This window comes from Dama dama, chromosome 12 (genome assembly GCF_033118175.1).
Source record: "Dama dama isolate Ldn47 chromosome 12, ASM3311817v1, whole genome shotgun sequence".
Taxonomy (NCBI): domain Eukaryota; kingdom Metazoa; phylum Chordata; class Mammalia; order Artiodactyla; family Cervidae; genus Dama; species Dama dama.
Genome location: NC_083692.1, coordinates 19,411,533 through 19,438,286, shown reverse-complemented (window position 1 = coordinate 19,438,286; position 26,754 = coordinate 19,411,533). Strand labels below are relative to the sequence as shown.

The 26,754-nt window shown below is 45.1% G+C and overlaps 1 protein-coding gene across 5 annotated transcripts in view; it reads right to left on the bottom strand.

Moving 5' to 3' along the window:
* DPF3 (double PHD fingers 3) overlaps positions 1 to 26,754 on the bottom strand; it is a 285,832-nt gene that overhangs the window by 225,276 nt on the left and 33,802 nt on the right. For 4 of the 5 annotated variants that reach the window (XR_009695069.1, XR_009695068.1, XR_009695067.1 and 1 more), the window contains exon 2: positions 6,842 to 6,975. The exons of the other annotated variant lie outside the window; for it this stretch is intronic. Coding sequence is in view for 1 of the 4 variants with exons in the window: in XM_061156750.1 (XP_061012733.1) it covers positions 6,842 to 6,906 (65 nt within the window). In the remaining 3 variants the exon portion in view is untranslated. The remainder of the gene's footprint in view (positions 1 to 6,841; positions 6,976 to 26,754) is intronic. 5 annotated transcript variants of the gene reach the window in all.

The following is a 26,754-nucleotide window of genomic DNA, read 5'->3' as shown; positions in this document are numbered from 1 at the left end:
GACTGAGTGACTAAACAACAACAACAACCAACTCTTCCATGGCGGACACTCATCAAATACTTAGTGAGTTGAATACACAGCCCCATAAGGAGTAACCTGGTCCTGGCTGACATCCCTTATTCCTGTATCCATCCATTCATTTGTCCAAACAGCGTGTGAATGCCCAGGATCGGGCAAGCTGGCTCATCTCTTACAGAGCACACAGGAACTTTTCAACCAATCAGCTGAAAAGTGACTTTCAGTATTCAGGCTTCAGTATGAGGGACTTTTTTTCAGGTCCAGGACATAGAACATGCCGCAGGATCACAGGACAAAAACCTGGCCACAACAAGGTGGATGTGGCCTACACCCTGATGCCCATATCTGTCCAGATGAAATGTCACACTCTCAAGAAGAACCCCTGGAGCAGACAGATTGTCTGGGAGATGGGTGAGGGCCCTCAAGGGCTCTGCCCAGCCCACCCAGGAGGAGGCTAGATATGCCTATCACAGAAGAGGGCAGAGTGAAGATAAACCCGCCACCTAAGTACACAGTGCTCCGGGAGTTCTGGGTAAAGGGCCGGCAATGTGGGGTGTGGGGAGAGCTCTAGTAGCCTTCGCAGCAGAGGAGACATGATCCTGGAGACAGGAAGATTTGCTGAAGGTCAGAAGAGAAGTCCACCCTGCTCAGAGCTCAATAGGCGCAAATTCCTTGAAAAGGTGGTGTGTCCAGGAACTGCTCTGCTCTGGGGGGGGAAATAGGGGTGCCAGTGACAGAGGGAGGTGGTAGGTTATGGCCAATCATTTATCTCAGGTCTCTTCCAGTTCCAGAGTTATAGGATCCTAACCTGAGCCTCCCCCAGCAACAATTCGAAAAAGTTGCCTAAGCCGGGGACTTCTGGAAAGAAAGTTGACTAGTTGCATCAAACAATAAACCAAGAAGAAATTCTGAAGGGATAAATTTTCCTTATCGCTCCAAGACATGCATCAAAGCAGCTAGCTGCTGTCTGCCCAGCCTGGGAAGATGATAATGGTTTCTAATGGCCTGTAAACAATAGAAGCGGCCTTTGTAATAAAGATTAACAAATTAATTCCTTAGGCTCCCTCCCTGCACCCTGCAGTGCCCTGCTTCTCACCGCCCCCCCCGCCCCCATGCTGGAACACAGCAACCTTCAGGGATCTGAGAAGAGGAGGGATCCAAGCCCAAGACTTCAGACCTGTGGGCCGCAGTGGGGGTGTGTCCAGAAGGAGGGTCACAAATCATCTCGTCCTCAATCTGGGTAAAAGGAAAAGAATCCCTTGTCTCGGAAAATATTGGAAACCAGAGAGAGAGGTAACACACCTGGAAACTGGCACAAGAGGTAAACTTCATTCTGACTCAGTGAGCTCACTCATTCATTCAACAAACACTTGTGTAGACCTACTAGGGTGCCAGGCACCCGCAAAGGGTACAAGAAAATACAAAGAAAACACCTGCCCTGCCTGGAGCGACAGTCTGGGGGCTGGTGCTAGGAGTAAGGGACCTGCGCAGAGAAGGATAATACAGGCTAATGCAATAATATTTGCAAAGTGTTACCCATGTCCAGACGTCTATTTCCACTTCTTTGCTATTTCTTTCTTTGATGTACCATGTTCAGTGTGGGTGACTGGGATAGAAAGAAAGGGGGACACCAAAGAAAAAGTAAGCCAAGCCCCCCCTCCCTCCTGCCACTGTCCTGTCTACACTCAGTCCCAGTTCTGGGAAAGAAGAGGGCCTATTGTCGCTAGAGGACCCAAGCAGGTCCAGGCCACCAAGTCACAATCCATACCATGTCTGTTCCTACACCAACAAGACATGTTTTTGCTGAATGTGCAAAATTCTGGCCATCTGGACTTTTCTATTTATTACACCAACTTCCAGCGCCCGACAACCTTCACTCTTAGACCTGCTCTGTGTGTGTGTGTGTGTGTGTGTGTGTGTGTGTGTGTGTGTGTGTGTGTGTTCATAAACACACGTGCATATACATTAAGGGTGATATGATGGAGGGAATTCTAAGGTTTTTTCACCCATGGTTACAAAGTTAACAATGTCGCCTTTTGAAACTAATGATGAATACATTCTTTTGCGTCTGCTTAGCCTCTTATTTTTCAGTTCTTCAATAAATATTATCTCATGTTCATACCACAAGTAACCTTGGGTGGTAACAAAGAATAAACACTGTTATCTCCACTTGAAATTTCTCCTCCTCTCTCCATTTGTTTTCTACTCAGCAACGGTTGAGCACCGGCCACGTGCTAGTACCACGCGGGGTATGAAATTTACAAGACAGAGCAACGCTGACATGGGCCCCCCTTCAGCAGCTTCACAGTCCGGTGGGGGATAGAGATGGACACATGCTCTGTTCTCCAGGATTTGGGGCAGCTTCTGGAGGAGATGACTGACCTTAAAAGATTTTGCCAAGAGGAAAACAGAAGAAAGGAAGTTCCAGGGAGGTGGGCCTGCTGTTTGTGCTCAGAGAAGAGTAAGCAGTCTGCTGTGTCCAGACTAAGGCATGAGTGGGGGTGAGCGGCACAGCCTGAGAAACAAGACTAAAGAGGTGGGCTGGGCCCCGACCATAGAGCAAGGAGCTTGGACTTTGTCCTGAGGGCAACGAGGAAACCACCGAGGGTTTTAAGCAGAGGCAGGTGATGTGATCAGATTTATATTTTAGCAAGATTATTCTGACTGCTGAGTAGAGAATGCACTGGAATAGGGAGAGACTCAGCAGGCTCTGGAGACATTTCCAGAATAGAATAGACAGGACTGGGTGTCCCATTAGAGGCAGGAGGAAAAGGAGGCTTTCTCATGTGAGCTCAGCCAAGACAGGAAACCAATAAGAAAGCAAAAGGCAGAGAAATTCAGTGCTTTGCCTAAGGTCACATAGACTACTTGAGGACAGACCCACACCAGGAACCTAAAATTCTTCCCAGTAGAAACCCCTTGGCTTGCCATGTTAGCATCAACCCATGACTTAGCCATCATTATCTGCCAAGCTGTTTCCTTGTTCCCTGCTTGTTTCAGGCAGGTTCGCTTTTCACCCTACAGAGATGACAAGCCCATGAATGCAAAATTCCTTTGACCTCCCAAAGGGCCTGGCACAGTCCTAACAACCAAGGGGTCAACGAATGTTAGTGAGTCAATCAAATCCAGGAGCCCCAAGGGGGCCTTAGGCATTGCCTTCACTGCAATGTGAGACTGTTTTCTTCTTTAATCCTTAACAAACAGTATTTTTTAAATCACACCTAGATTGAGCAGTTCTTAGATGCTTGGATTTCAAAGTTCAGGAAACTTTTAACAACAACAGAAAAAAAAAATTACAGGCATCACCATAGTCCTGTCAAGTTTTTTTACTTTGCCAGCTAAGGACATTCTAAAACCCAACTGCCATCTAGTACCCAGGTTCTTAAAGAGAAAGAAAAGTGAAGTCGCTCAGTCGTGTCCGACTCTTTGTGACCCCACAGATTATAGCCTACCAGGCTCCTCCGTCCATGGGATTTTCCAGGCAAGAGTACTGGAGTGGGGAGCCATTTCCTTCTCCAGGGTATCTTCCCAACCCAGAGATTGAACCCGGGTCTCCCGCATTGCAGGCAGATGCTTTACCATCCAGGTTCTTAAAAGAAAGGACATTTAATACATATTGCACAGGTCAGAATAATATAGTTTTAAGATTAGGGATAATCCTTCAAATAAAATCAGAGTTTCTTGACTGAGCACAATTGACACTTGGGGCCAGATAAGGCTTTGCTGTGTGTGGGGGCAGGCAGGGATGCAGGGGGGTGTTGTTGGGGAGTCATCCTGTACCCCGTGAGATGGTCTGCAACATCTCTGGCAACTGCTCCGGAGATGCCTGCAGCACTCCCAAGTTATGAGAACCAAACAAGGCCTCCAGGCCCTGCCAAACAGCCCCGGGGGGCAAGATCATCTCAGCTGAGAACCAGTGAATTAAATAAAGGCAGGCTTATTAACAAACTAGTTATCAATTTATTACCCTTATATTTTAGAGCGGTGAAAACCTCCTCACAAACTGGCACCAGTCCCTAAACCAGCTTTGAGGAAGGAGAGGTTAAGAAGATGCGATTTGACATCAGACTTGACCTCAAATCTCAATTGCTTCTTACTCACTGCCTGACCTTGAGTGAGTGCCTGCTCTAAACCTCCCTTTCCTCTCTTGCAGGACCTCCTGTCAGAGTTGGGAGGATTAAGCGGACTCGATGTAACCCACTTAGCAACATGCCTGGCACGTGATTGTCGGGAGAGAGGGGGTATGACAATGACTAATATTATTTCTATACCTCTAATGTTTGTGATGGACAGGGAGGCCTGGCGTGCTGCGATTCATGGGATCGCAAAGAGTCAGACACGACTGAGCAACTGAACTGAACTGAATGTTATTTCTATACCTCTTCTATAGCACATAGCAAAGCATCTGGCACATATGGATGGTGACCCAGATTTAGGATGTTCTGGGTAAAGGGATCTTGCATATAATGTAGAAGTTCTTCAATGAACATTTATTGAAGAAATAGATGAACCCCCCCCACAATCACACCCTGCTGTCACCAGTTCCTTTCCCCAACCGCACCACACCTAAGTTCTTCCCTATGTTACAAGAACTTTCTCAAAATCTCCCCATGGAGAGTAAACCCATAAATGAAGTCTGGCCTCTCCAAGACCCCTGCTTCTGTGGATAAGAACTCTGGGGAAATCCTCTAATGATTAGTATCGCCATCCATCCGCTACCTGGACTTTGACTAACTCTTGCCCCCCTCCCCGCCCCGCGAGTATGAGAATGCAGCCTTGCTCAGGTCCACCATTAAAGTCACCCATTTCGTCAGGTTGCTGCCGTCCTCCTTGAGATATTTAAACTGGAGGCAGGCCAGGGACAGAAAAAGGAGGTGGCAGTATCCTTGAACAAAAGTAGCCATAAAAGGGTGTGGGAAACAAGGGCGCGACAAACTAAACAAGCAGGCAACCTCAAAGGAAGGGGAGGTGGAGAGACGCTGACACAGGGGTCAGAGTTCACCCTGCCTCTCCAGCCCCGCCAAGCCCCTCCTGCCTCAGCAGACAGAGCACTGGTGGCTCTTGCAAGGGGGGAAACAGTCCTTGTTATAAACCAGACAAGGTCCTGGCCAAAACCCAGCCATCATAAATTTCTGGGGCTCACCTCACACGTACATAAAATATCTATCTTCTGACAATTTCCCAAAGGATGAAGGTTTTCTCACCATCAGAGGGTCATGGGACATAATCACAAGGAGGGGACTTAAAGAGTAGTTGACTCAAGCTCTCATTTTACAGACAGGGAAACTGAGGTTCGGAGAGAGAAAGGAATCTGCTCAGGGCCATCCCAGCGTGCTCCAGGCGGCGCCGAGCTGAGAGCTTGAGGCTTCGGTTTCGGCACATGGCTTTGCTGGGGGCTCCAAGACATACCCAGAGAAGAGGAAGGTGTGTTATGAACTAAACCTCACCCGTCCTGAAAACATAGTCGATCACATCTGCAGCCTCAGATGAGGAAAGGTTTAACAAGTTCTCAGAAGGGGCTACTGATCTAGTCTCATGGCTTCTCCATCCATTTGGAAACTGTTAAGAGAATAAATCACCTTCTGCGCGAGACTCTAGCAACTCCCTTCTTTGCTCCATCCTGAATCATCTGTCTTCTCCAGACCATTTGATACTATGACCAAAACACAAAGAGAACTGTAAACACCATTTGGGGGCCGGAGGGTCCTGGAGAGAGGCACATGTGCATATAATGGGAAGGGAGACAGGAAACCATTGGGGCCAAATGCTAGTAAACGGTGACCCTAAGCAAACAACAGAGATGTTCATCTTACCATTCTGGTAACTTTTCAGAAGGTGTGAGATTTTTCCAAGTAAAAATTTCAGGGAGAGAAAGCACTAGTTCATAATCTAAATTAATTTGTTTTAGTGATTTGGAAGGAATCAGGATTCACTCCCTCAGTTTCACAGTTTCTCTATCTAAGGACTAACATCCTTAGAAAAAGTTGTAAGACCTCCCAGAGAATAGTGGTGTAGGGCTCCAAAAAATATGTGATGCTGGTGCTCAGCAACCTTGAGATTCATAACTGATTTCAAATATTTTGTCCCATCAGCTCCCCAAATACACATATGCTTGTCACATTATGTATCACGGTGGTTTTGTTTCAGAAAATAACTAGCTACAACAAGTTATGGATGGAGCAAAGTCAGAATCCAAAAGAGGTTCATCCTCTTTTCAATATATGAGGTTCATTCATACAAGAGAATGCAGTTTAATTTCTATTCAGTATGGAAATGCTTTCATATAAATTCTTGAATCAAAATCCACATTTGACCCACAGTCACCACGTTCTCTATTCAAAGCAGTTTTTAATTTGGATCATATGGGATCCTTAAAACTCTACCCTTGACCACACATATGAAACCCATGCCAATAGAGTGGCATTCAAGGCATGAAGGTTTGAGAGAATGCAACCCATTCAAGAAACTTGAAAGAATTCTTTATGATCAAAGTAAGAGTTGAAGGGAGAAGGAGCAGAAGAATATGAGATTGGAAAGATAGGTAGAGATCAGATCTAGGAGGGCCTGTATGCTGGACAAAGGAACAAGATGTTTATTTCAGGGGTGGAGGGTGGCAACAAGGCAGCACTGGGTTTTAAGATGGGAGGGATATAATTGGATCACTCCAGCAGAGGATGGATGGCAGTAACTCAAAACCAGGGAGTCTAATTGGAATGACAAAGATCTGAACAGTTAGAGTGGGAGTGAAGAACTGAGGACAAATTAGAGAGGGCTATTAAAGAAAGCAAAGGGACAGTCCTTGAGAGGAAGAGGGCAGACGTGCCTGACAGACAGGAGTCCAAGGTGACTTCCAGCTCCGCTGACTTGGAAGATGCGGCCGCTGCTCATCCAGGTGGGGAGTCCAGGAGAAGGTTTTGCAGAGGAATGTAGCAAGTTCTGAATATGCTGAGGTTTCACCTGGATATGTAAATGTGGAGCCCCAGAGAGAAATCTGGATTAGACATATGCATTTGAGAGTAATCAGCATATATATAGTCATGATGTCATGGGTGTGGATGTGGTCAAACTAGAGAGAAACTGAGAGCAAAACAAGAATTGAATTAAGAAACTCTGGGGAACTGAAGTGTTTTAAGGGTGGGCAAGGAAGAGGAGCACTCCCCCACCCCAAAGAACATTGACTGGCCTAAGAAACAGAGACCTCAGTCTGCTTTTAAGTGACCCAGTAAACTTTATCTTCCACAGGCTGGTCACACTATGCTAGAGTCGAGGAAGGAGCAATGATGTATTAAAATAAACTCATTTCTTAACAACAAGACAAACAACCCAATTACAACATGGGCAAAGAATTTCAATGGCTATTTCTCCAAAGAATATATACAAATGGTCAATAAGCACATGAAAGTACCTAGCATCATTAATCATCAGAGAAATGCAACTCAAAACCACAATGAGGTATCGCTTTTTATCTACTAGGATGAGCCATAATCATAAAGATATTTGCAAGTGTCAGCAAGGATGTGGAAAAATTGAACCCTCATATACCACTGGTAGGATGTAAAATGGTGCAGCCACTCGAAAAGCAGTTTGGCAGGACTTCCCTTGCGACCCAGTGGTTAAGATTCCACAGTCCTTCTGTAGTGGATGTAAGTTCAATCCCTGGTTGAAGGACAAAGATCCCATGTGCCACATGGTGTGGCCAAAAAAAAAATTTCAACAAATTAAAACAATTTTTTTAAGTAAATAAAAATAATTTTTAAATGAAAATAGTTTGGCTGTTTCTCAAAAAATTAAGTATAGAATTATTATACAACCCAGCAATTCCACTCCTAGGCATACAGCTAAAAACATATGCCCACATGAAAACTTATACTTGAATGCTCATATTAGCATTATTCATAATAGCCAAAACGTGGAAACAGACCAAATGTCTATCAACTGATGAATGGATAAATAAAATATTCACACATTGGAATATTATTCTACCAGAAAAAGGAAAAACATGCTACAATATGGTTAGACACTGAAAACATGTTAAGTAAAAGACCCCAGACACAAAAGGCCACATATATTGTCTGATTCCATTTATATGACATATTCAAACCAAGGAAATCCATAGATACAGAAAGCAGATTCATGGTTACCAGGGCCTAGGGGAGGGGAGAATGAGAAGTGACTGCTTTTGGGTAAGAGATTTCTTTCTAGGGTAATGAAATGTTCTGAAATTAGATAGTGGTAATGTTTGTACAACACTGAATATACTGAGACCGCTCAATTGCACAACTTTAAAATACGAAAAATCAATATTTGAACATTGACTGGATATAAATGTAAGAAATTACTTTGTTTTCAGGTAGAAGAATGACATACTTCTGCTTTTATTCTTTTTTACTCCTTACTGTTTAAATAAATAAATAATTTATAAAATAAAATGCTAAAAGAACCCAATTAATTGTACATGGTTAAAATGGTGAACTTTATATTACAGGAATTTTATCTCAGTAAAAGAAATTTTAGACAATAAACTCACTTTACAAAGTTCCCATAGGCAAGAGAAGCTGGGCAGGTAATTTCTCCAACTTGCCCAGATATTCTGACTAAAGAAACCGAAACTCCATTCTAACTAAAGAAGCCAAAGAGCATGCTTCTCAAAAGACTCTTAAATGTCTTCAAATGTCCATAGGCTGGGGGTGGGGGCTCTGCTGATGAGTAGAGAAGGAACAGGCGCCTCTTGATAGCTACTCCCGCCTTGGGGAGGCTGCCTCACTGCTAAGACCCTAAAATGCCAAGCCAGCAGACCAGACCTACAGAGAGACAGCATCAAGGCATGACCTGGGGCATTGTTACTCCAAGAAGACAGAAAAAAGAAATGATTTCTGGGTGCAGGGTACCCAGAAGTCCCCAGTTGGCAACCTTTTGGTTCCTGCCCCTTATTGAACACCCAACACCCCTGCAGTGTGTTTCCAGACGGCCTGGTGAGCCAGCATTCCAAGCTGTCCAGAGCGGCAGAATTCACAGCAATACAGCAGCTCACGGTGCTCACCGCATATACAGCAGTTCACACGGTGCCCCGGGCAGTGGCTCTACATCTCTTTGGGCTTTGGACACAAGTGATTTTGAAATTAGCACAACTTACATGGTCGACAGCCAGCTCAACACCGTCGGCTGCAGAAGTCAAGGCCCGGAGAAGCCAAGAGTGGGACAGAAGACGGACTGTGAGTTTATCAGAGGAGCTCGGAGCCTCCGGGCAGCAGAGCCTGAGGTTGGAGCTCCAGGGTTCCACAGAACTTCCTGACGATAATTTCATCGCTACTTCCCTCTCCAATGATATGCGTCTCTCTCTCTTTTTGCTCCCCCTCTCGCACCAAACTCCCAGGGTAACACTGGATAATAAAGTGAGAGAATGAAAATGCTTCTAGGTGGCACCTGACCAGCCCGGAGAGACCGTCAGAGCAGGGAGGCAGTTCTGGAGTGAAAAGCAAAACCTCTGGCCTCTTCCAGCCCTTGGGTAAGCAACCCCTCCCCCATGCCTCCCTGTCCCTGTCCGCCCAACGAGAAGCAGAGCACAAAGAAACCAGGTCTTCCCTTGGGGTTCTGACCACCTCATGGGGAGATTATGATACCCTGCAGTTGCCATGCCTACTGTGATGTCATTCCTTTTATCATTCCATCGAGGTGCTTTTTTTTTTTCCTTTTCTCTAAAGGACATCCTCCAATCCAATGCCTGGGAGCCCACTGGGAGCTCCAGTCCTTGTCTTAATCTAGACCTGGGTAAGCTACAGTGTCCGGGACCTCAGAAGTCTCTACAGACCTAATAGAGGTAGGGAAGAGTTAGGAGTGGCTCCCAGGACACAGAGAAGCTCTCCTCCCAAGCTGGTCAATCTCTCCCTACCTTTACGCAGAGCACAGATTTCACCAGCTCTCAGAAATGCAAACAGGACTGGGATGTGTGACAAGGTCCTGTCAGCTCTACTCAACAGGGCAGAAGGCAATCACTTTTTAAGTAAAATGAAGGCAAAGAAGAAAGATGGAGGAAAAGACATACAAACCCCCCACTTGTCATGCACTGAAGAATGCAAAAGAGCAAAGGAAAATATTTCCTAATTGATTACTTCCCACACTGTCTAGCCATGGAGCTCCGGGGGTTCCATACCAATGAAAAGCATTTCTTTGGGTCCCTACTGTGTGCCAAGCACTGCACCAGGTACTAGAGTCCCAGTCTTCAAGGAACTAATAACAGGATGACTGTTCACAATGATGACAGTCACACAGGCCCATCCTAACGCCTTTGCTACACTAGAAAGAGAGAAACCAAGGTTCTGAGAGACCAGGCAGTTTGTCCCCAGCCACGAGGCTCAGTCTACAACCTGTGGGCAGAGAGCAAAAACCCAGGCATGAGCGAGCCTCGCCCAAAACCCTCAAGTGAACACAACAGCTGGCTGTATGCTTTCTCCTCTTTTCGTCCTCCGCTGTGGGATCCGAGGGGCTTCTGCCAGCAGTGAAGGAAGGCGGCAGGCAGCGCAAGCTCCAGCTGCTGCAGCCCCACCAGGGAAATGGCGGCCATCTGCCACGCTGAACGGCAGCAGGGCCCAGGAAGGCCGTTCCTGCAGCCGGCTCACCCTCTGCGGTCAACTTAACCTTTAGGCAACAGGACCGCTTCTGGAAGTCATCGATGACATTGTTAAGACACAGCACCCAGTACAAAACAGGAGTCCTATAGCACTGGAAACGTCCAGACTTATTACATAAAAAATGGCGATTACTGTTGGCATCAGCAGCATGGTTACTTTCAGCCAAAAAACTAACATAGAGAGCTGACTTCATCTTACTGGATCTATAACATGTTTTTTGTGTTTAAAAAAAAATTATACATCATGAATATATTCTTTTTATCTTAAACAGGAAAAAAAATCCAATGCCAATTTTATGAATGAGGAAACCAAGGTAAAGGATAGAGAAAGGTCATCCCAGGTGACATTGATATGCAGAACTGAGATTTTTATCTTACGGATTCACTTTCAGGGACCCTTGGTGACAGCACAGGCGCTCAGGGATTTAGGTGGAAGCCACATTACCAAGCCACCAAACAAGCCACCACTGTTAGTTCTTTTGTGTTTAGTAGGGCTGGGGCGGGGTGTTGAGGGGGAAAGGCGGGCAGTGAGAAGAGGTAGGAGACAGATCCCCATGAAAGCCCAAGCATTTATTCCCAAAAACATTGCTGATATGGTTCGGGGGCCAGATGTCAGACTTGCTAACACTGTCCTCCTTTTAAACAAGCCAGCCTGCCTTTCACCTGTCCTCAGGTAGGTGTCCAGGTGCCCTACTTTTCCATGGAGCCCTGCTCCCCTGGGAACAGAAGCCCAAACAGACAGCTTTGCGTTCGCACAGGTAAGAAACTCTGTCATCCAAAACCAGGCCAGTAAGTACACACAGGAAAGATTCACTAGATGGTGGCTCGCCTGGCTTCAGTTGCGAAACCCATCCTTTAGGACACACATCTGTGAGACAGGCCCTGCAGAAATCTCAGTTCAGATCAAAGCAGGCCGGCCCTGATCATCTCATTAAAAGCGGCGGGATGTGAACTCCAAGTTGTGATGAGGCCTAAAAAGCAGGAGTCCTAGACGCTGGCCTGGACTTGAATCTCAGCACCACTCACTCACTATGTGACTGAGAGTGTTTGCTCTCAGTTTTCCTCATCTGTAAAATGGGGATAAAGATAGCTGCGAGAAGGTATGAAAATGCCAATATGTAATAGACTCTTCAAAGATTGTACCTGTAAGTATCGGTTTGCCAGGCACAGCAGGGTGTCTGTGCTCAGCCACCCACACATTTTCCCTGACCCCTTCTGACCCATGGCCTTCACTTGCAACAGAACTGACCTGGAGGGTAGAGCCTTTGGCCACAGAACTGAGCTCTCATTCTTGCCAAGCTATCTGACCCATATAGGTTTCACAGCCTTATTCTTGTTGGAACCACTCTTTTGTTTGCTTGAATTTTTTATTTATGCATATACTTTTTATGAGTTTGTTTATGCATATGTGTGTATAAATATAAAATTTATTCAAATGCATTTTATCACTTACACTCTTTTCCTATATTCTGTCTTCCCACATCAGCACCCCAACTCTGACCCTGCTTTCCCCACGTGGCCCATGTTAATATTTCAGTCTGTGTTCTTCCATGTTTTTCCTCATACCCATGTAAATAATTTTACACACAAACATACATTAATAGGGGTTTGGGGAGAGGTATATGCTCTTCTCCCTCTTGTTTATTCTGTCATATGTTGCCCAAATCCTTTTAATGGTTCTGTAATGACCCACAGGATGAAGGTACCATTGCTACCAGACCATTTCCATACTGACAGGTGTTCACTGAGTTTTAATTCTTGGCCATTACATACAAAATAGCAATAAACTCCTTGTACACATGTCCTCACCAAAGATCATGTTCTAACCAGACAAATTGCCCAAGCCCAGGATGTGAAAGTCATCCATCAAAAGACATGATCATGAGCTCCAATAGGGTCACATCATCCTTAAAAGTCCACTTTGAATAGGACCCCTCTGCTCTTAGAAGTGCAAACTCCAGGCTTGGGTCTGATCTCCAACTCCTAGTTCTTGCAGGGTCTTACTATGTCAACTCTCTAGGTCTTAATTTTCCCATCTGTAAAGTAAAATAATAACTGCCTGGAGATGCGGAATTCGGGAGTGCTTTTGTGAGGGAGCCATGTGTGAAGCTATGTTTGCTGTTATTCTATAGATGTTGCTTCTAGCTTGTTGTGCTGGTGATCAAGGAAGAGAGGGCAAGCCAAAACTAACTACTTCAATTCAACTCCTTTTAAGACTTGGAGGTCCCTCTTTAGAAAGTTGCTGGGACTGGATGGGAAGGCCTCTGTCTCTCTGCCTTCTAGAAGCACCCTGCACTGCGATTGTTTACAACCCAAAGTCAGGACTAGATGGAAGGACTTTTGACTCTCCACCTGCCAGGCTTTGACCCATTCCAAAGAGGAGCAGCTGTAACTGAAGTTATAAGAGGAATCGTCCAGTGAGCAGATTGTGGAAAATCAGAAATCTCATTGATGTCTGATTTTCACTCAAAAGCTCCCTAAGCTCTAAATTGCATTCAATAAAAAGTGTAAGGTGGTGGGGATGGGTGTACTCCTTTTACAGGGGATGTGGTAATTAGAATTTTCTGTTCCTGAAAAAAGGAGATGCTTTGGGGAGGGGGAATCCCTAAAACTTACATTTCAGGTAGCAGTTCTAAGCCTTTCAAGAACCTTCCTGAAAAGAAGCAGTTTCAGCAACTGGAGTGAATTTGCCGGGTTACCATATGGCTCATAACGCATGAGTTGTTCAGTCGCTCAGTCGTGTCCGACTCTTTGCAACCCCATGGACTACAGCACGCCAGGCTTCCCTGTCCTTCACTGTCTCCTGGAGTTTGCTCAAACTCATGTCCATTGAGTTAGCGATGCCATCCAACCATAACACGTCACAGGGGAGCAATAGGAATGATAAAAATCTGCAGAATTAGTATAATGTTATTCTGCTCTAAAACTCAAATCAAATCTGAATGTGGAATACTCTTCTTCTTAAGTCAAGCAGATGAGGGACTTCCCTGGTGGGTCAATGGTTAAGAGAAAGCACTTCCACTGCAGGGGGGTGGGGTGGGCAGGTTCAATCCCTGGACAGGGAACTAAGATCCTGCATGCCGGGTGGCTCAGCTTAAAAAAAAAAAAAAAATGAGCAGATGATGGGCAGCCTTTGCTCTGGACGAGCTCTTGGCAGCATTTACTGAACACAGGCTACCTGGGACCTAGCCATCCCACAGGCACGTAGGCACACTTTAGGTCTCCTCACAGCACAACTCAGAGAAATCACAAACCAGAAACTGCCATATGCCCAACAAGAATAGAACCAGCAAAGAAATCACGGTATAGTCACATGACAATATACTACCCAGTACCCAGAATGCAAGACCTACAACTACAGCCCAAACTATGAATGAATCTCATGATGTTGATGGGGGAATCCAGACACTAAAGTGAACATGCCAGAAGATTCCACTCCATGGGGGGTGGAATCAGGATGGTCACCCTTGGGGAGGGGGTAGGAGTGTGGTAGTAACTGGAAGGGGCACAGGTGGACTTCTGTCCTCTTGTTTCTTAACATGGGCAGTGATGACATAAGTAAATTTAATTTGTTAGAATTTATTGAGCTGCATAAATGTGTACTTTCCTGTATGTATCCCTGGAGAAGGGCATGGCAACGCACTCCAGTATTCTTGCCTGGAGAATCCCCATGGACAGAGGAGCCTAGCGGGCTACAGTCTATAGGGTTGCAAAGAGTCAAACACGTATGAAGTGACTTAGCATATACACACTGTATGTATGATGTACTTTGAGCTTTAAAACCTAAAAAAGAGACTTGGAACAAAAATGAAGGTGAAAATGAAAGTGAAGTCCCTCAATCGTGTCTGACTCTTTGCAACCCCATGGACTGTAGCCTACCAGGCTCCTCCATCCATGGGATTTTCCAGGCAAGAATACTGGAGTGGGTTGCCATTCCCTTCTCCAGGAGACCTTCTTGACCCAGGGATTGAACCTGGGTCTCCTGCACTGCAGGCAGACGCTTCACCATCAGAGCCACCAGGGAAGTCCCTAAGAGTAAAGCAGTGAGGTGGACAGGGCTCTTGGAGCCAGATTTTGTCTGGCATGCATCATTCCTGGGAGCTCTCCTGTCCATGCAAAGACTTCTTAGCTGAATGTGGCAGAAGAGGCTTCTGTGAGAAGAGATGAAAGAGGCTACAGAGAAACTGGCGCTTTCTTTGGAAAGGAGCGGTTTTACAAAATCTAGAGGTGCAAACTCCACTCGGGTAATTAATCCACTGAGCTATCCATTTCAGCTGGACCCAGGTTTGCTTCAGAAACATTTGGGGGCTTTGTCTTTTGTTTTTCTTCCCTTTAAAAAATGTTTGGAATGAAGGGGAAAGACATCATTATTTTATATGGAAATCAAATCAATGTTTACAGATAGAGAATGGAAAGAAAAGCTGATCAATGGTGACAAATTAGAAGCCAGAGATGGAAAGAGATTCTCTATAAAGGCTCTAATACCACAGGCAAATGGGGTTTCCATTTGGTTCAATAACAATATTTATAGTAACAGCTAACACGTATGCAGGGTTTACACGTGCTAGGCATGGCTCTAAGTGCTCACACACATTAACTTATTCAATTTCCATCTACAAGGTAAAGATTGTACAACCCCTAATTTGCAGACTGACATCGAGACCCAGAGAGGTTAAGAAACTTGCTCAAACTCACACAGCCAGTAAGTGACAGACTAGGCTGTCTGGCTAGAATCTGCCTTCTTAACCATCATACCACAGAGCTTTCTAACAAGCATTTTGTTGTTGTTGTTTAGTCGCTAAGTCATGTCCGATTCATGCGACCCCATGGACTGTAGCCCATCAGGCTCCTCTGTCCATGGGATTTCCCAGGCAAGAATACTTGAGTGGATTGCCATTTCCCTCTCCAGGTGATCTTCCCAACCCGGGAATCGAACCCATGTCTCCGTTTGTCAAGCCCTTATTATATGCTGGGCACTATAGTGGGCAAGAGAGGTACTGCTGCTGCTGCTAAGTCACTTCAGTCATGTCCGACTCTGTGCAACCCCATCCCTGGGATTCTCCAGGCAAGAACACTGGAGTGGGTTGCCATTTCCTACTAACATATACAAAACACCAACTCATAGGTTGCAGGATTAGTCTGTGCAGTGATAAAGCTCACACAGGCATCCAGAGGTCTAACTCAAGAATGGAAAGTTAGAAAACACTCTCCAAATGGTGGATGTAAGTTTTCAATGACTAAAAAGCACCATCTGTTTTCTCAGTACATTCTAAGAATAAAATTCCTTGAATAAAATTCTTCTCAGTAGAATAAATTATAAGGATCAACATCCCTTGATGCCCCACCCTCTCCTGGGTCATGAAACTCAATAAAACTCTCTTCATTTTGATTGGAGGGGGAAAAAAATAAGAACCCATTAATATGTTTGTTTACTTTTCCTGAATTGCCCTCTTGTGTAAAATGGATTGCTCACCACTAATGTAGCAGGCTCCTATACAGGGACTCTCAGAAGGTGCCCAGGTTATTAAAAAATCAAAGAAATGAAAAGCAGGATTGCAATACATACTGCACATTAATAATGTTTACACAACAAATTCACACTCTTCACATATATACACTCACAAACTTAAATACAATGTAAAATAATTATGATCTCAAGAGAATTACAGGATCTTTTTCTTTTAAAATATTAATTCAGAGAGTGCCCCATGGATGGTGTGGTCCAGCCACAGACTGTACAGTGGATGTCTTATGATGAACACCTTGGAAACTACACATAAAATCTCATGCAGAGATAACCCCAAAGTTTCATTTGAGTCCTCCAGGAATGGGAGACCCAAGTTTAATCAGGTTCCACTACTGCTCTATCCATTTGATAAGCCTTTCTTAAGGGAAGAAGAATAAAAGATTGACCCTAGTGGTAAGGAACGATGAAAGCCTAGCTAGGAACCAGTAATAGGGAAGAAAGGAGGTTCACAAAGCTGAAAAATATGTGGGTGAAAACTCTAGGATGTGGCCAATAAAGTCGCAGGCCAGCTAGAGGTAGGATCTTCATAGTATCTAGAGGTCAAATCCAGAAGTTCAACTAAGGTAACGAGCAACAGGCAGGAACACAACCTCCTGCCTACCTGCCCTTGAACTAGCTCTGACCCAGGCCTCCAGATGCTACGCTCATGCCCTGGCCCATCTTTGCTGGCCTCTCTACAGGGACAGGGGTTCCTAAAAACATGTGAAACTCCCAATATGTGCTCCCTTCTCCCATGTCCATCCCATTTCCTGGGAGTCAATTAAATGTTTTTAGAGAATAAAACATGGTGCCCAATTTGACACAGCATCCTACGCTCCTTTCCAGAAGAGTGTAAGGTCCAATTCTAAACAGATCCTGTCGTAGAAAAAGTCCTGAAAAAGGTATGAAAGCGCCTCAGACCCAAAGATGAGACAGCACAGAAAGCTAGTTGAAAACCATTTTCCAATGTCTGTTTATTTTTCTGCTAAAATTTATTCACTGTGTGAGTTGCCAAGGGAAGTTAAGGCTCTTGTTCTGAAGCAAGAGAGGTTCTCTTTCCACATGACACCTGTAGAAGATGGAAAATGTGATACCCTCTGTGTATCACAGAACACCAGTTCCCAGTAAGAAGACACCCCAATTTCTGCCAGCGCGGCACCCAGTGGGGGCAGCTTTTCCACTTTTCTCCTCTTGCTGAAAGGGCCCTAGAAAGGCCACCAGGGCCTTCCCCAAGGGCAAAGTCCTCCCTGGCCCCCAGTGAGGACTCACTGCTCACTATCCCTTTTATTTAGCTAAGCAGCAGAGCTTAAAAATAATTTCTAGAGCTCTTTACTCAAAGACACACTCAAGAAGAGGTCTGTGGACCATGTACTAAATGCACTGGATCCTACTCGAACTATCAAAGGCTAAGTGTGACCTTGAAACATCCTCTCCAAATTCTTCCCTTACATCCAGTCCAGACTAACACAAATTGATTCTATTTTCTCAAAACACCAGCCTGTTCAGATAGCTTTGTTTATCTTCATTAGCATTTCTCCATGATGAGGAGGGCAAGGGTTCAAAGCTCAATGTTGCATCCAGAGAGACAAGGCCTATGGGAAGATGTAAACCTGAAAGAGGTGATGAACCCATGGGCAATTCTCCAGACATCCTTGAGTCAAGAGACTTTCTCAAACACATTCCACCCTCACTCCCCAACGGGAATAGTTTATACTTCCTGAGGCCTGGCTTTGCTTCAGACCATCTCCTAAGAGCTTCATGTAGGTTAACATCTAATCCTCACACCAGCCCTCTGGGGTAGGTGTCACAGGTGAAAGAGAAAGCTGGAGTTTGAACCTAGAAGTCTGATTCTCAAGCCTAGGCTCCCATGAGGGCCACAAGATATTTCCATACTCAAGGATTATGGCTGGTCCTCTTATGACCTCTTATGTCTTCTTATGACCTGGATAACCACGGTGGTGTGGGCACTCACCTAGAGCTGGACGTCCTGGAGTGTGAGGTCAAGTCTTACTTACATTACTATGAACAAAGCTAGTGGAGGTGATGGAATTCCAGCTGAACTATTTAAAACCCTAAGAAATGATGCTGTTAAGGTGCGGCACTCAATATGTCAACAAGTTTGGAAAACTCAGCAGTTGCCACAGGACTGGAAAAGGTCAGTTTTCATTCCAATCCCAAAGAAGGGCAATACCAAGAATGTTCAAACTACCAGACAATTGTGCTCAAGCTAGCAAGGTTATGCTCAAAATCCTTCAAATTAGGCTTCAGCTGTATATGAATTGAGAACTTCCAGATGTACAAGCTGAGCTTAGAAAAGGCAGAATCAGACATCAAATTGTCAACATTCATTGGATCATACAAAAAGCAAGGAAATCCTAGAAAAGCATCTATTTCTGCTTCACTGACTATGCTAAAGCTTTTGACTGTGTGAATCACAACAAACTACGGAAAATTCTTAAAGAGATGGAAGTACCAGGCTACTTTACCTGTCTCCTGAGAAACCTGTACGCAGGTCAAGAAGCAACAGTTACAAGTGGACATGGAACAACTGATTGGTTCAAAATTGAGAAAGGAATACAACAAGGGTGTATATTGTCACCCTGCTTATTTAACTTATATGCAGAATACATTTGCGAAATGCTGGGCTGGATGAAATCCAAGCTGGAATCAAGATATCCAGAAGAAATATCAACAACCTCCAATATGCAGATATTACCACTCTAATGGCAGAAAGTGAAGAGGAGCTAAAGAGCCTCCTGATAAGGATGAAAGAAGAGTGTGAAAAAGCTGGCTTGAAACTCAACATTCAAAAAACTAAGATTATGGCAAATGGTCCCATCACCTCACGGCAAATAGAAGGGGAAAAGTGGAGGCAATGACAGATTTTATTTTCTTGGGCTCCCAAATCACTCTTGACGATGACTGCAGCCATGAAATTAAAAGATACTTGCTCCTTGGAAGGAAAACTATGACAAATCTAGACAGTATAATAAAAAGCATTATTATTTGCTTTTTGCCAACAAAGATCCATATAATCAAAGCTATGGCTTTTCCAGTAGTCATGTACAGATGTAAGAGTTGGACCATAAAGAAGGCTGAGCACCGAAGAATTGATGCTTTCAAACTGTGGTGCTGAAGAAGACTCTTGAGAGTCCTTTGACTGCAAGGAGATCAAACCAGTCAATCTTAAAGGAAATCAACCCTGAATATTCATTGGAGGGACAGACGCTGAAGCTGAAGCTCCAGTACTTTGGCCACCTGACAGGAAGAGCTGACTCTCTGGAAAAGACCCAGATGCTGGGAAAGATTGAAAGCAAAAGGAGAAGGTGGAGACAGAGGATGAGATGGTTGGATAGCAACACCAACTCAATGGACATGAATTTGAGCAAACTCCAGGAGACAATGGAGGAGCCAGAGGAACCTGGCTTGCTGCAATCTATGGGGTTGCAAAGAGATGAACACAACTTAGGGAATGAACAACCACAATGCTCTTATGAGGCTCATTTACCTAACTGTGTTATGAGAGTTCATTTACTTCTCTATCTCCTTGCCTCGTAAACTGCTAACTGTCCCTCACTATTCATTCTCCCTTCTCCCTTTTTATAATAACCTCCACCCACAAGGTTTACCTAAGTACACGATCATCTGCTCCAGACTACATTTCCCAACATCCCTTGCAGCTGGATATGGCCATGTGACTAAGTTTAAGCCTTGGGATGTGAATGGAAGCCTCTTAATAACAAGCTGCTTCCCAGATTTTGAAAAACTGGGATGAAAAAAAAGCGATGAAAAATTGTAAAAAAAAAAAAAAAAAAAAAAACTGGGTCCGAAAATGACTTCATGGACGTACCCTGCCAGTCTGGTGTGATTCCCCCTGGGACTTATAGGAAGTAAGAACCTGTCTTATTTAGCCAATCTGTTTGGAGATATTACAGCATCTACAGGCTTCCCAGGTGGGTTAGTGGTATATAACTCACCTGCCAATGTAGGAGATGCCTGAAGCAGCTTAGCATGCATGCACACACACACGGCAGCTTACCTTATATGCTAGATTAAGCACCTTAAAGACCAAACCTTGTCTTACTCCACACAGCATCCCCCAAACCCTCTTTTAGTTCTTGAAACTTAATAATTGCTCATCAAATATTTGTAAGATGAATGAAAACACCATTATGCATACCAGGTGATACTGGGGCCAAAGAGACTTATCCAGACTCAGAGAGTGCTTAGTCGCTCAGTCGTGTCTGACTCTTTGCAACCCCATGACCTATAGCCCACCAGGCTCCTCTGTCCATGGAATTCTCCAGGCAAGAATACTGGAGTGGGTTGCCATTCCCTTCTCCAGGGGGTCTTCCTGACCCAGGGTTCAAACCCAGGTCTCCTGCATTGCAGGCAGATTCTTTACCATCTGAGCCACCAGGGAAGCCCTATCCAATCTCAGTAGAAGATCCTTATCCAGGGGGGTACAGTGTCTCCCACATTCCTAGCAAACAGGTGCTCGGGCCAGAGAATCTATGTTTCAAGAAACATTTGCAACAGGGGAGGAGTAAACCTGTACCAAGTCTGTGTTGGCTCTCTGCTGAGATGATGGATTTTGTGCTTAACCACAAGTCAGCTGAGGTTACTGCTTTATCTCACAATAATGAAGAGCTCAATTGGAGCACTTACTACAGACCAGGTACTATACTAAGCAGGCCACATACATTACTGCATTCGTTTTCATTTAATCCTCACGACAACCCTAAAAGGTAGGAACTTGTATTATCCCCAGATGAGTAAACCAGGCTCAGAAAGAAGTTAAGTAACTTGCCCCAGCCGCATGGACATAAGTGACAAAGGTCAGATTCAAACCCAAGTTGTTTGAACCCTACACTTCTCTTCTTACCCACGAGGCTACCCTGCCTCTGTCCATGTGTGACAGGCTTTTGTTCGCTACTATGATGACACGTTGGGAGGGCTGGGCCAGGTTTTGTGTTTATCTGAATAGGTGCCTAATGCCCTGAGCTTACCGTGTGGGCGTGATACTTTTCCTCTGTGCACAGTTGGTGACAGGCTGCACACACCCGCCGGGCTGCAGCAGGGCAGAGGGCAAGCAGCCTTGGCCCTGGGGCCCGCCTCGCTCCCTCTTGCTTCCTCCGGCTCCCTGGACTGCCCTTGCCGCCCCCTGACCTCTGCACCCACGGCCCGTGCCACTGCCACCCACAGCCTGTGTCTTTTCCCATCGGCTGCCTGCCCTGGGTGTCCTTCCCTGCCCGCCTCCATGCACAGTTCTTGCCAGGCCTTGAAACCCTCCTCCTCGAAGCTACATGGTCCAGACCTGCCCATCGAGCTTGGTAACGGTGTGGTCCAGGTTTCACATCCACCTTATCCTCACAGCCATTTTTCAACTCCACTAGCTCCTTCCTCCTCACACCAGCTTTCCTAAGAGGTTGCAAACCTAATGACTATAGGTCAAATGTGGCCCCCAAGCATGTTTTGTTTGGTTGTACTATGCTTTCTGAAAATTGAATTACTTATGTCAAGTTGTTAGACTTTATATACACACTCAGATTTCAAGTGTCTCTGGAAAAATCAGGAGTCCTGTACTTCCCGGGTGGTCCAGTGGTTAAGAATCTGTCTGCCAATGCAGGAGACCTAGGTTCGATCCCCAGTCTGGGAAGATTCCACACGCTGCAGAGCCACTAAGCCCATGTACCACAACTATTGAGCCTGTGCTCTAGAGCCTGTGGTCTGCAACAAGAGAAGCCAGTGCAATGAGAAGCCCTCACAGTGCAACTGGAGAAAGCCCGCGTGCAGCTGCAAAGATGCAGCCCAGTCAAAAATAAATGCATAATTTTTTTAACTTGAAAAAAAAGAAAAATCAGGAGTCCTGGCAACAACAGGCCCTGTTTTCCCATGTGGCAAATGGCTAGAGTTGAATTCGGACATGAGTGAGCATGAATTTCCGGTTTACCAGGGTCCACGCCAGTCCCTGCTCTACTTTTCCCATCCAGACATCCATTCACTCATTTCCACGGCCTGCCGGCCTCCTTTGGGCGCTTGTGTCTGCAATGCCTGCTGTAGTGTCTCCATTTCTCTGATGAGGAAACTGAGAAAGTGGGGAGAGAGTGCATTCTTCCAGATCTCCAAGTTGAGTTCATCAGCAAACGCCAGGGCTGGAAATCATTAGATATTATTTATTATCAAGCTCCTGGGTGTCCCAGGCACTGTCCAGAGCATCACAGAGGCTTCAATGCAGGTCTGTTGCTGCTGCCTCTCTAGTCACTACCCACCCCCACTGCTGCTCCAAACGCATGAACAGGCCAAAGAAAGGCACTGTACTTTTCAACACACACATCACAAACACCTCTTTTACCATGTGCCATGGTAATCTGATTCTCCCCATCTTACCTCCATGCCCCGATTAACTTTTCTCAAATCTCTTATTCAAGTTATACACTCTGAACCTGCTGAGATATAACCTTTCTGTAAGGTAATCCCCTCTGGCCTGGATCCGGGATGGTATGTGTATGTGTGTGTGTTTGTACATGCATGTGTGCTCACACATGTGCTTCTGGACAAACGCACTCTCTTCTCATGAACTTCCCACATGGCTGAGAAGCCAACCGGTGCCCCAGGTGGTAAGCCACTGTCCACCCCACTGCCCCATGGAAAGGGGTGGCAGCTGCTGATTCCGTGAAGGAATGAAAGTTCCGGGTGGCCCTGTCTTCGATTTTTCAAGAATCTGGGAATATAATTTAGAAAAGGGAAACAATGCTTTCTATTAAGAAGACAAGTACTGGGACTTTCCTGTTGGTCCAGTGGCTAAGACTCCATGCTCCCAATGCAGGGGGCTCAGGTTCAATCCCTGGTCAGGAAACTAGATCCCACTTGCGACAAGATTCCACATGCTACAAAGAAGATTGAAGATCCCGCGGGCCACAACTAAGATCTGGCACAGCCAAATAAATAAATTAATTAAATAAATATTTTTTAAAAAAGAAAAAGACCTCTGCTGAGAAACAAACCACCCCACTCCCACCCCCACCTCACCACCCCCAGCCCCACCCCAGGGGCTTGAGAGACTTTACAAGGATCAGGTGCTGGAGGACTGATAGGCAAGGCTGGCTCCCCTTGAAATGCCCCACTGGAACAGCCAGCAGCAGGTCCCCAATCTCTTGTCCCATGCCGACACCTGTCCTAGGACCTGGAAGAGGACCCCAGAAGCTTAGCTGGCTTTGCCCTCCAGCTTCGTCCTCCACAACCACAAGACAACTAAGATGTTTTTGACTGGTTTGTTTTCCTAACTCCTTGTTTGAGCTATCCTAAAAACAAACCTTTTTTTTTTTTTTTTTTTTTTTACTTTTTCTTATCCATCTTCTCTTTGGAACCCTCAGGTTCTTAACTCACACTGCATAGTGTGGATCTTTCCAATAAGGAGGTTGCAGCTTCCATTTCTTTGATTAAACAGTTCCAACAAAGAATTCATTGAGATGAATGTGCTTATCATGAACCAGGTAGCATCCTTTTTCTCCCTAAACCACACGCAATTAACATATAAATGGCCTGGCAAAGGGACTTCTTTGAGAAGCGGCAGTTTATAACTCCACTTGCTCCTTCACTTCTGAAGCTTTTTTTTTTTTTTTTAAGGAGAGAGAAAAGAACAATTTCCAAACGAGAAAATGTCACAGATGGCCACAAACTGGCTTCCCGAGGGATGATCATTTTGATGCAAATACTCTTTCTCCAAGTGAAAAAACGTACAATGTACAAAGTGTCCACTTGAGGATCTGCGCCTCCTATTTGGGTAATCGCCTTCGATGGTGGGTACCGAGCAGGCAAATGATATGCCCAGAAAGGCAGTCAATGAGAGAGGTGCACCCGCCCTGCATCCCCATTGGCCAGGCTGGGCACCAGCTGGAACCAGGGCCAGCTTTGAGGACAGCAGCGCGACTTGATAGGATTCTCTCTTCAAAGCATAGAGCAAACATCAATTAATCCTCAAAAGATGCTTTCAAGGAGAACATTATCCCTTTTGAGGATGTGGAAGCTAAGAGGGGCCACAGGTAGTTGAAGGGACAGCGGAGAAGAAAACAGAGCCCTGGGCTCCGAGATCAGTTCTCCAGAGAGAGTCAAGTTGCAGGAGATGGATGAACCTACAGAATTGGGGCGACAGAGGAGGCCGCCAAGGAGCCACTGCTTCTGAGGGTGTCCCCTAAGGCTCCCATTCCAGAGGAGGCTGCAAAGTGAAACAGGGTGAGAGCCCTGATCATGGCTCTGTGTGCACCAAGCCGGGAACCAGAGTTCAAAGGATTGGACTTGGGCTCAAAACCCCTTCGTTAGAGCCTAGGTTGAACATGGAGGAGGAAAACTGAAACCTGGATCCAATTTGCCACCTAAGCCTGTTTGGGCACCCCCACCTTGTTCTTGAAAGGGGGGGAGGTTGGATTTGTGTGTGCACACTGAGGCTATCCCCCACCTGGCTGGTCTCTCCATCTCAAGAGGACCAGTCCAGAAGTTCCCACAGCTCACATTCATAAGGATCACAGCCTGTCACTGTGCTTGGCAATAAACATCGCACATTCTCACATTACACATTTATGCAACCTTTAATATTTTGCTGTGAGATACCTGGAAAAGTTGTATGCCACTGATAAAAAAAAAAGTACTGTAAAAACACCCCACAATCTCTTCTCCACACACAGGTAATAACCTTACACATGGATCTCTACAATGCATGTTTTTAGTCTGTGTTTTCTCAAAAAACTTCAATCGCTTTCTTTGCTGTACACTATGTACTGTTTGCATCACTAAACAGAACCCATGCCATGTGCAAAAATAGGCTTGTTGGAGAGGCTTAGGTTTTTATAGAAAGGACTTTCCTAAGGAGTCTGAATGAGTTTGGGCTTCCCTGGTGGCTCAGTGGTAAAGAATCTGCCCGCCAATGCAGAAGATGTGGGTTCAATCCCTGGGTCCAGAAGATCCCCTGGAGAAGGAAATGGCAACCCACTCCAGTATTCTTGCCTAGAAAATCCCATGGACAGAACCTGGAGGGCTCTAAGTCCATGGAGTTGGGCCACAAAAATGTCAGACACAACTAAGCAACTAAACAACAAACTGAATGAGTTTGCTCTCAATTTACCACACAGTCAAAGAAATACAGGAAACCACCCTATGACTGACTTTTTTTTAACTCAAATACCAACGACTATTCTGACATAGCCTTCTGTATACACGGGTATGATTTCAGAGCAATAGAAAAATATCTGGAAGGAGATACAAAAAGTGTCCTTAACTGTTGGGAGTAGAATGGGTGAGAGGGGAAGAAGTCTTTTTTCTTTTTTCTCTTCTTTTTCTTCTCATTTCATGTCCTGTACTGTGCATTTTTTACAATCGGTATGTCACTCCTTAAATGTTTAAAATTATGAAATGAAAAGTCACTCCAAGATCATTTTTCCCCCATGGGTTGCATTTTGTCCCCATACCCCTGCAAAGTAAGCAAGTAAGTCTTGAAAATAGCTTGCTGTCTTTTACACAAAAAATATTACACACCTTTGTCACGATATTGTCAACACGCGGGCAGCTTCATCTAAAATGCAGCAAGCTAAGAAAGAACAGTATCTTGAAACCTACTTCACAGAGGAGGGTAAAGCTGTATCAGACAGAGGCAGAAATGTCGCTCCGACACCTAGGAAAAAACTGAGCTTCCAGACTTGACTTCCTTAGGGATTATTTCAGAAACAGCTGAAAAGCCACCTTTCTACACAAATCAGACATAGCTCCTGCTCCCAATTCTTAGTCCCTATGAATGGCCAGAACACACAAACTCACAAAACCAACCAATAGGCTGGAATCCCTCCAATTATTAAAATCATTTTTTTTCTTCTCTTAAAGAATGGACTTTTCAAATGACACCAACCTCTTCCATCATTTAAGTGTTTATTTAGAGAATACTGCTGTTGGAAGCTTGAGAAATGGAGATCTAATCTCAAAGGGCCCTTATCATTTGCAAAGTAATTAGAAATGAAGTTTTAAAAAAAAAAACACCCTGGGGTTGAAGTGATGAGGCCAACAGGAAAATCCAATTCATTTACAAAATTTTCACTTCCATCTGTTTTCCTCACGAATACTACTAGATACAGTTATTATCAGCAAATCAGTGACGAGGAGGCTGAAATGAAGGAAAATGTACACTCTGGGTCTCTTGAACTCCTGGCATTTGGCAGAGCCGTGCAGCAGGATCAAATTGTCAATTTCAGCCTGACCCTGAAATCAAGACTCTAATAGTCACAGAAGTTCTGCAGCTAATCAGTTACTGTTCACACTCCACTCATCAGAATCCTTAAAGTCACCAGAGGGAGCCTGCATTTGCAACACACCAGAAAGCATTCCTTGGGGGGCTTAGCCGTCCTTCCAGTTCTACTTTTGCCCTCTCCTTCCAGAGACTGATTTAGAAATGAAGGGAAGAAGGCTAAGAAAACTCTCACCTTTAATATTAATAAGAATTGCGCAGTCCCCGGATGATCAGAGCCCAGACTACACAGGACTTGAAAGAACGATTGAGACTTTGATATGAAATATGAAAAAGTAACAGGCAGGAGGGGTGGGGAGACCAAACTGGGAG